Source organism: Arachis hypogaea, chromosome 17 (genome assembly GCF_003086295.3).
Source record: "Arachis hypogaea cultivar Tifrunner chromosome 17, arahy.Tifrunner.gnm2.J5K5, whole genome shotgun sequence".
In the NCBI taxonomy this organism is placed as follows: Eukaryota; Viridiplantae; Streptophyta; class Magnoliopsida; order Fabales; family Fabaceae; genus Arachis; species Arachis hypogaea.
Genome location: NC_092052.1, coordinates 129,308,788 through 129,319,355, shown reverse-complemented (window position 1 = coordinate 129,319,355; position 10,568 = coordinate 129,308,788). Strand labels below are relative to the sequence as shown.

General features: G+C 32.8%; 1 protein-coding gene across 1 annotated transcript; it reads right to left on the bottom strand.

The window, feature by feature from the left end:
• Positions 1 to 8,715: 8,715 nt before the first annotated feature.
• On the bottom strand, positions 8,716 to 10,131 carry LOC112767292 (protein EXORDIUM-like 2). Its single transcript, XM_025813166.3, has one exon. It carries the CDS (start codon positions 10,018 to 10,020, stop codon positions 9,052 to 9,054), a length of 969 nt encoding a protein of 322 aa, XP_025668951.1. The 5' UTR covers positions 10,021 to 10,131; the 3' UTR covers positions 8,716 to 9,051.
• Between the last annotated feature and the right edge of the window lie 437 nt (positions 10,132 to 10,568).

Genomic DNA, 10,568 nt, shown 5'->3' with positions numbered 1-10,568 from the left:
TTTTTATTGACATTAAAAAATGTTTGTAATAAATTATATATTCATTGAAATGGAACAAATTTAAAATGGTGTAATATATACGAAAAAATTATTTATTATATAAAGTTTATAAAAAATATCTTTAAGACCAATTCTAAACTTCTTTAAATTATAGTTAGTGTACTATTCTGATTTCTAATATAACTTGTACTTTACTTATCACTTATTGTAATAAAAAATTAGGCTTTTCTTTTAAATATATTAGTCTCTGTTTAGTTTTAATTTTCTGCGTTGTTAAAAAATGTTTCTAAAATTAAATCATTTTTAACTTTTTTTTAATAATTGGTTTACAAATTTTATAAGAGAAAAATATATTTTATATCTTTAATTGTCTTAATTTTTTAATGTTAAATTTTATTTCGTTTAGATTTACTTTTAACATTTTATTTTGTGTTAATTTTATCCTTATTTCAATTGAATTAAATAAAGTTAAATAAAATAAAATTTAAGAATAAAAAATAATCCTCAAGTTGCATATATAAAATGTATTTTTAATTTAATTCCAATTTTCAGTTATACAACATTTTAAATTACAACATTTTAAATTTGTTTCATTTCAATTACAATCCCATGCACGTAATATATTCACACTTATTCCTTAGTAATTCGAACCAATTAGGTTCGAATTATGTGATAGCCCAATTCGTGTGTAATTCGAACCAATTAAGTTCAAATTATGTGTGTCTAGTTCGAACAAGATAGGTTCGATTTATATGCAATTAGAGTTCGAACCAAATAAATTCGAATTACATATGAGTATGATTTGACTCATTCATGAATCAATCTTCAATTTAGCTTATTCATATAATAACTATCCTCTATTAGTTTATTTGTATTTTTTACCCTTCTTTTTCTTTCACGCTGCCTCACCTCCTGAGTCCTCTCCCATCCTCTTCTCTAAACTTTCTACTCTCTACTCACATTAAATAAAATTTTAGCAATTAATTTAATTCTCACCAAATTGTAACTATTATCTTTAATTCTTCACCAAGATAATCAATCCTCTACGTTACATAACACTAAATTTAATATTACAAATAAAACAATGCAGAACTTAAAGCTTAATATACTGCATATTTTCAAATTATTGCCCAATAAAAGTGATTAATAACAATAAAAAACTATATCCAATGAAAACTTTAAATATTTGATTGAAATCATTAGCTTTGCACTTTTATCACAAATCAGTAATATATGAATTCAAATGAATATTGAAAATAAAAATTAATCGAAGCTAATTTTTAAAATAAAAAAGTAAAATATAAGGAAGAGAGAATCACCCTTGAGATAAGCATAAAAGGTAAGACAAGTAATGCAGACAATGCAAGAATTGACATTGTTATTATTGAATGAGGACATTTTCAACTACAGTCTTTGCAATTTTTGCGCTATACTAGAATTGACTCAACCTCCAATCCTCCAAAATCAGTGAAACTTTGGATTATCCTTCGGTAGCGGCAATTTTTCTTTCGACAAATGTGGTGATACGGAACGTAACCCATAATAAGATGAAAAATTAAAGAAAGAAACTCCTCTAATTCAATTTGATTTTCTGATGCAATAGTTAAGGAAATCACTCTAGTTCTCCTGTTCACAATCAAGTTTCTTAAAGAAACTCAAAGAAATTTTCATTCATCAAAATTAAAGGAAAAAAAAGTGGCTACTAAATTTTAGAGAATTTTTATACCTCTTAAATTTAAAACCCTAACTCATAACTTCACTAAACTAAAAATGGGTCACGTCATAACTGCGCCTAAAACAAACAAAACAAACAAAAATAAAATAAATACTAAGAAAGTGATGACTATTTAATTCATCTTGACTAACGAGAGTCTTCAATGCATCTTGTAAATAGTAAGACGTTTGACTTTCCATAATCTTTAATCATTGTCTTGCCCAATTCTTGATGCATCTCCTGAACAAACGATTTAGCCATGTTTGCAAAACCTTCTTTTATTCTCTTAGTTGTTGCTCTTGTAATTGGACCAATTGGCATAAGACAATTTTCAGTTTGTCCCTCAGAGCTCGTATCATTCCCTCCCTCCTAAAAAAGATTTATCCTCGAATCTGCATCCAAATCAAAAGGAGATAAGTCAGAGACATTAAAAGTAGCTGATACATTATACTCACCTGAAAGGTCAATTTTGTAAGCATTGTTATTGATCCTTTCGAGCACCTGAAATGGACCATCACTCCTAGGGTCTAACTTGGATTTTCTTTGAGTAGAAAATCTCTTATTTCTCAAATGAACCGATACTCAGTCACCAGGTTCAAAGACAAGTTGTCTTCGACCTTTATTCACCCTTTAAGCTGTCAACCTGTTTTTCTTTTCAAGCAACTCACGTGCTTTCAAGTGCATTACTTTAATATTTTCAGCTTTACTTTCTGCATCCAAGCTAATAAGATCACTCAAAGGTAAAAGTAATAAGTCCAAAACAGTTAAAGAATTAAAATAATACACAAATTCAAAAAGAGAAAAATATGTAGAAAAATGAATGGTTCTATTATAAGCAAAATCAACAAAAGGTAAATAACCTTCCCAAGTTTTCAAATTCTTACCAACAACAACATGTAATAAAGTCTCTAATGTTTTATTTACTATTTCAGTTTGACCATCAATCTGAGGATGACAAGTAGTAGAGTATAATAATTGTGTCTAATTTACTCCATAACACTTTTCAAAAATGACTCAAAAATTTTACGTCATGATCAGAAACAATAGTTTGGAAAACACCATGCAAGTGCACAACATCTCTAAAGAACATATCAGCAATATTTGTTGCATCATCAGTTTTATAGCATGCAATTAAATAAGTCATTCTAGTAAACCTGTCTACCACAACAAAAATGCTATCTCTACCTTTTCTAGTTCGAGGTAAACCAAAAACAAAATTCATAGAAATATCAACTCACGGATACACAGAAACAGGTAAAAGAATATACAAACCATGTGGTAAAGACTTAGATTTAGCCTATTTATATGTAATACACTTTAGCACAAATTTTTTCAACATCTCTACACTTGTGTGGCCAAAAAAAATATTCAGGTAACACATCCAATGTCCTATACACACCAAAATGACCCATCAAACCCCATTATGTGATTCCAGAACAAGTATGTCCCTCATAGAACAAGCAGGCACATAAATTCTATTACCACAAAATAGAAAACCTTCGTATCTATAAAATTTGTTAAATGCACCATGTTCACAAGACGCATAAATAGCAGAAAAGTCAGAATCAGTTGCATATAACTCCTTTAAAAATTCAAATCCTAACAATTTAGAAGTAAGTGTAGTAATCAAAGTATGTCTCCAAGATAAAGCATCAGCAACTACATTCTCTTTACCTTGTTAAAGGCAATCACATATGGAAACATCTCAATGAATTCCACCCATTTAGCATATCTTTTATCAAGCTTATCTTGTCTTTTTAAGTGCTTCAAAGATTCATGATCCGTGTGAAATATAAACTTCTTAGGTAAGAAGTAGTGTTGCCAAACTTCCAAAGTCCGAACCAAAGCATATAATTATTTGTCATAAGTTGAATATTTGCGCTGAGTTAAATTCAACTTTTCTCTGAAGAAGACAATGACTCATTTTTTCTGCATCAAAATAGTACATATACCAATTCCAGATGGATCACATTCGATCTCAAATATTTTATCAAAATTAGGTAAAACAAGAATAGGGACAGAACACAAATAATATTTTCGGGTATGAAATGCGATTTCTTATCCCTTTTCCCATTTAAATTCAACATATTTTTTTATAACCTCTGTGAGAGGCACAGCAATAGTAGAAAATGTTTTTACAAATCTCTTATAAAACCTAGCTAATCCATAAAAACTTCTCACCTCAGAAGCATTCTTGGGCATTGGTCATTCACGAATAGCCTTCACATTTTCTTCATCAACCTCAATTCCACGCGCATTTATAACAAAACCAAAAAATACAATTCGATCAATACAAAAGGTGCACTTTTAAAGATTGGCATGCATTTTTTCTTTTCGAAGCACTTCCAAAATAGCTGAAGCGTATGACAAGTGGTTATCCAAACAAGTGCTATAAATGAGAATATCATCGAAATAAGCAATAACAAATTTACCCAAAAATTCTCGCAAAATATGCTTCATTAGACACATAAAAGTACTAGGTGCATTTGTTAGCCCAAAAGGCATTACTAACCACTCATATAATCCATGTTTTGTTTTAAATGCAGTCTTCTATTCATTCCCTGATTTCATTCTAATTTGATGATACCTACTTTTTAAATCAATTTTAGTGAATATGCATCCACCATATAACTCATCAAGCATGTCATCTAACCTAGGGATAGGATAACAATACTTTATCGTAATCTTATTTACTGCACGACAATCCACACACATCCGTCAAGTACCATCTTTCTTTGGAACCAACAAAACTGGTACAGCACATGAGCTCATATTCTCCTTAATGTGATTTTTGGCTAATAACTCATCCACTTGTCTTTGAAGCTCTTTTGTCTCCTCAGGGTTACTCCTATAGGCTAGTCTATTAGGAATGCTAGCACCAGGAATAAAATTAATTTGATGCTCAATACCTCGTAATGGAGGTAAATCATGTGACATGTCAATAGAAAAGACATCTACAAATTTCTGCAACAAAGAGACAAAGGTATTTGACAAAGGGTTAAGTTCAGTGTCAGAGAATAAAGTATACTTAAACTGAACCATAATCAAAGCTTTCTTACTTATTAAAGCACTCTATAAATCTCTCTCTTTTGCAAAGAAACACAATTTGCTCTTAATTCTCTCATTTTCTCTGTATTCGCATTATTCTCATGACATATACTCTTTTCTTTCTTTTACTCACCTTTGAGCCTTTTACTATATTCTTTTCTTTCATAACCTCTTTTTTCTTAGATTTTTTTGTGATTTTATATCCTATTTTGTTTTAGTATCCTGTTGAAACTTCAACTGGTCATGGTAAACCTTTTTAGGTGATAATGGAGTAAGAGTAATTTTACGACCATTAAAATCAAAAGAGAGCCGATTCGTATAACCATCATGAAATGCTCGACAGTTGAACTGCCAAGATTTCTCCAATAATAAATGACAAGTTTGCATTGGCACCACATCACACAATGCCTCATCAACATACTTTCCAATAGAAAATGTAATTGTCACCTGCTTGTGAACCTTGATCTCACCACTATCATTCAACCACTACAATGTATATGGTTTAGGATGTCGAACACATATCAAACCTAATTTCTCCACCATAAGTGTACTAGCAACATTAGTCCAACTCCCTCCATGAATAATCAGACTACACACTTTTTCACCTACTAAGCATTTAGTGTGAAAAAAATTTTGCCGTTGCTCTAGGCTACCTTCTTTCACCTGCAAATTCAAAGCACGTCTAACAATAAGAGATTCACGATGGATTGCATACTCAACATCACTATCAGAATAATCCTCCAAAGGTGGCATACTATTATGATCAGAATCGTCACCAGGATCAGAACCAGACACAATATCATTCCCTCTAATAACCATCAATTTTCTGTTTGGGCAATCACTAGCATAATGACACATACCATGACACTTGAAGTATTTAATATCTTTGTGTCTGAAGTAGCAGAAGAAGAGTTAGAATTACCTTTCTTCTTTATAGCATCAAACAACTCCTTGGATTCAGTACCGTACCTTTAGTCTTTGTTGTTTCAGTACTACGAGACTCCTACTTTGGATTAGCATGAGACAATCTCCTTGGTACTCTTTTTTGTTGTTGCCTCTCCACCGTATCAGCAATCGCTCTATTCAAACAACCTACAAATCGTGCCATAGTAACCTCAGTATCCTCTTTTATATTGGCAGTGATCATAAGCATCTCCATTTTCATATGGTAGTCTTCAACGGACTTGGAGCCTTGAGTTAGCTGATATAACTTCTGATGCACTTTCCTGTAGTAGTACGAAGGCACAAATCTCTTCTTCGTGAGGTGCTTCATAAGATCCCAAGTCTCTATAAGGTGATCATCATTCTGCTATCGTGTCTTTACTAGTTCATCCCACCAAAGAAAGGCATAGTCAAAGAATGCAACTACTGCCAAACGAACCTTTTTTGTCTCAGAGTAATTATGATAAGAAAAAATTCTTTCCACCTTACATTCTGACTTCAAATAAACTTCAGGATTATTTTTCCCTTTGAATGGTGGCATTTGCATCTTGATGGCATTGATATTGCTATCTTGACTTCTGCGTTGAAGTGTTGGAACCCCATCAGAGTCATCATCAGAAGGGAGATGATTCTGACACCAATTTTAAAAAGTTTCATGTTTAGTAGTCTGGACAATGTATGTGTCACCTCCTGCCTCCATGCTTCCAATTCATTCAAACGATTAGTTAAGTGTTGAATGGCTCTTTGCATCATCTGCATGTGAACTAAAATATCTTCTAAATGAGCTATTATAATAATGAATCTGTAACAAAAATGTTATAGAAAAGATCTCACAATTACTTTCTTACGTGTTTCACTCAAGGATAGACACTTGTGTTTATTTTCAAAATTAGTTTTTATCCTTTATTGAACTCACCACTCTTACCTTTTACCAATCTTGAATCTCTTTAACTATTATACTTTAGAAATCAAATAAAATAAGAAAATAGAGAGAATTCGACACAACGATAAGAAGAAAAAGACTGGAAAAATGGACAAAGATACAGAATACAAAAGAGATAATAATAATAATAATAATAAATTATCTAAAGATATTTTTCTTATAGGTTTTGTTTTTTTTTTTTTTTTTTGAGTTTTTCTTTTATGATAATACAGATCTTTTTTTGTTCACTGAATGCTTTTTTTTGGTCTTGTTTTCTTTTTGTTTGTCTTCTGACACTAAATATTCTAATTTAACTTTTAACTTTTATCACAAAGTTAAATCAGAAGGTACACAAAGTTAAATCAGAAGGTAATGATAAGAGTTCCTTCAATGGTGTAGGTTTTTTTTTCCCAAAAATAAACCTAATGCTACAGAAAAAAAATATAATGCTATGAGAAACAAAAGAAAATCACGAACAGTAAGAAAATAATAAACAATAAAAGAGACAGTAACAAAAAGGAACAAATATAAATTAATAAGGATTAATTTAATACCTGAAATTTGGTACTAAATGATACGGAATATAATCCAGAGTAAGATGAAAAATTAAAAAAAGGGACTCCTCTACCTCAATTTGATTTCCTAATGCAACAGTTAAGGGAATCACTCTACCTCTCTTGTTCACACCTAAGTTTCTCAAAGAAACTCAAATAAATTTTTATTTCATCAATATTAAGAAAAAAAAAGTGGTTACCAGATTTTAGAAGATTTTTATACCTATTAAGTTTAAAATCCTAACTCATAAGTTTACTAAAATAAAAATTGACCAAGTCATAATTGGGTCTAAAACAAACAAAACAAACTAAAATAAAATAAACATAAAATAAATACTAAGAAAGTGATGCCTATTTAATTCATCTTGACTAACGAGAGTCTTCAATGCATTTTGTAAATAGTAAGACGTTTGATTTTCCATAATCGTTAATCATTGTCTTACCCAATTTTTGATGCATCTCACGAACAAATGATTTAGCCATGTTTGCAAAATCTTCCTTTGTTCTCCTAGTTGTTGCTCTTGTAATTGAACCAATTGGCATATAACAATTTTCAGTTTATCCCACACAACTCGTATCATGTGGAGTGGTGGATTTGCTGCTAGAAACTCATTGAATGTGGTGAGGACATAGAGCTGAGAACAGATGCGTCGTAAATGTCATCATCTAGCCATGTCGGCGGTGTTACGAGTGGTAGTGGAGATCGAGGCATGATTTGAGAGGAAAAAGAAAAGTGTGGTTAAATTTAGAATTTAAAAAATTGGATGAAGGTAATTTGAAAAATAAATATTATTTAAGTTTTAGTATTTGTTTTTAAAATTTTAATTCTTTGTATTTTTAGTTTTTGAAAGTATTGAAATAACTAAAATTTTGTATTTTAAAACTAAAATTTTAGTTTTAGTCTCTAACCACTAAATATGATATTAAATCACAAACCTCTTATCTCAGTCTCAATACTTATAAACAAACCCTATCTAAGTGATTGGTCTTTTGATGCTTATCAATGAGTTAATTCAGCTGTAAATGAAGATAAAACAATGGCCAAACAGGACAACATTGAATTCCTTGTTTAATTTACAAAATAAGAGGATTTCAATTGGGTAATAATAAGATGAATTTATAGACCACTGTTTTAACCAAGTCACATAATGTAGAAGCACCAAGTAAAAGAATTTCAAAGCATTTTTTTCCGTATTAGAATTTCAAAGCATTTTAAGGAGTGGTAATGATAGCAATCATGATTTAAAGCCTGTTATATTTATATAAGGACTTCTAAATTTTTTTCCTACCCAAATTTGGCTATTGGGCCAAATAGTGTAATGAGATGCATCATTTGGCAGCCCAATAAATGCTTATTAATATTATTATAAAAACAATACGCTTATTCATAGCCCATTAGCCCAAAGTAGATTCCTAGGACCGTCGCTCCTCTCCCTCCTTTTTCCCATCTTCTGAGTTTTTGATTCTCTGGTATCTGTTCCTTCACTATTTTATGGGTGACATAAGAATAGTAACACCAGAAAACATAAGAATAGTAGGTGGCAACAAATTTCATTGTTCACTCTAAAGATTGTTGTTACAAGTAAGAATAACTCAGACAAATGCACGAATTAAGAGGTTACTACATATACTCTTTATCATGTACCTAGGTTTCATAGTGTCCCAAAAAAAACACACACACACACACACACACTCTCCATTTTCCAAGTATTTCCAAATTCTCCTTGCATAAAAATTGAAACTCCGTGTAAATAGTAATACTCTAATTTTAAAATAAAAAATAAGAAAAGGTCATTTCTTTGTCTCATTTGAACACCCAGATCGTAGTAGCATTAAGAATTAACGATGGTGACATAGAAAACCATCACAATTCACACGAGCGTCTTGCAGCTGGAAGTAAGAGGGTCCCACATCGCCGGCAACAAAAACCTCCGCCCCCGCATCCCGACGGCGTTATAGCTAGCCCCCGTCCTTTTGTCTACCGGAACTTCACCGGCGTAACCAGGATACGCTCCCTTCCCGAACATTCCTGTACACGCCGATACCGCCTCCAGCGGCGCCATCGCCGTTCCTTGGTAGTAGCCATTCCCGAACGGGTTTGTCACCGCCCCAGCCAACACCGTCGCGAGGCTTATCACCATTCCGTCCATTCCTACATCCCCGTTCGGCGGAACCAGCGGCGGAGCCTGAGGTCCGTATAGAGGCTGGTGAAATGGCCACGCGCACTCCCCTGGACATTGACTCTCCGGGTTGCCCACCCAAGCGTAAACCACGCGCTTTTTCCCGGCGCGTAATGATCCATGAGTCCCGCACTGGTTCATGCAGAAATCCTCAACTGCCACGTCAGCAGCAGTTAGGACCACGTGGATTCTGTTATAACCGTAAGCGGTTATTTCTGTTTTCGTTGAAGTAAGGGCTATGAGCTGGCTGGCTTTGAGGGATTTGCCGAGGGAGTAAGTGTGATCGAGGATTTGATTCCCTACGGTGAGGGTGCATGGGCGTCCTGTGTAGGTAGCAGTGGTTTGCCACCATGAGGCAGCGGAGGGTGATTGAGTGCGGCGGCGATGGGTGGAGGAGTTGGTTAGGGATTGAATGAAGTTGAGAATAATAGAGCGTTGTGTGAGGGTGAAGTTACCGTACCAAAGGAGGTTGAGAGTGAGGTTACCTTTTAAGAGGGGACCCTTGTGGTACTTGAGAACCACGGGTTCTTGTTGAACCAATGCTAGCATTTGGCTGAAAGGCGTGGCTGTGGCCGTGGCTTCCAAAGTGTTTGGGTTGTAGAATAGGAGGAGGAGGAGGAGGAGGAGAAGGTTTAAATTTAAACCACAACCACGACGCATTATATATGGTAATTTTAGTGTTTGCTGAATTATACTCTTAGTCAAGTTGGAATTTGATGTATGTTCCGGTGTCCGAGCAAATTCAACATCAAATACATAGGGGTATTTATATATTCATGTGCGGTTTGGAAAGGCAATAATCGTTGAACATCATATATATCCTCTAGGAAATATTTCAAGTGCACCGCAGTACCAATGCACCAGTTATTTTAACTGTTAATCTGAATTATAAAAAATATATATAATATATATTAATTAAAATCAACGGTTAAAATAATTGGTGCACTAGTTCTCCCGAAAGTACTTAAAATGTTTCATATCCTCTATTGGATCTATTTTTATTTTATTTTTTTCTTCTAAAGGTTATGATGTTAAATATAGTGTGTTTAGGTAGTATCATCTTTTGTTATGTGTATATTAAGGGCGAATTACATTATTCACTTCTAACTTTTGGCCGAATTTATGGTTTTTTTTTTGTCATTCTAAGTTTTAGAGTTAATAAAATTTATTGTTTTTTTGTTAGTATTTTTAGTTATCAAGTTAATTTT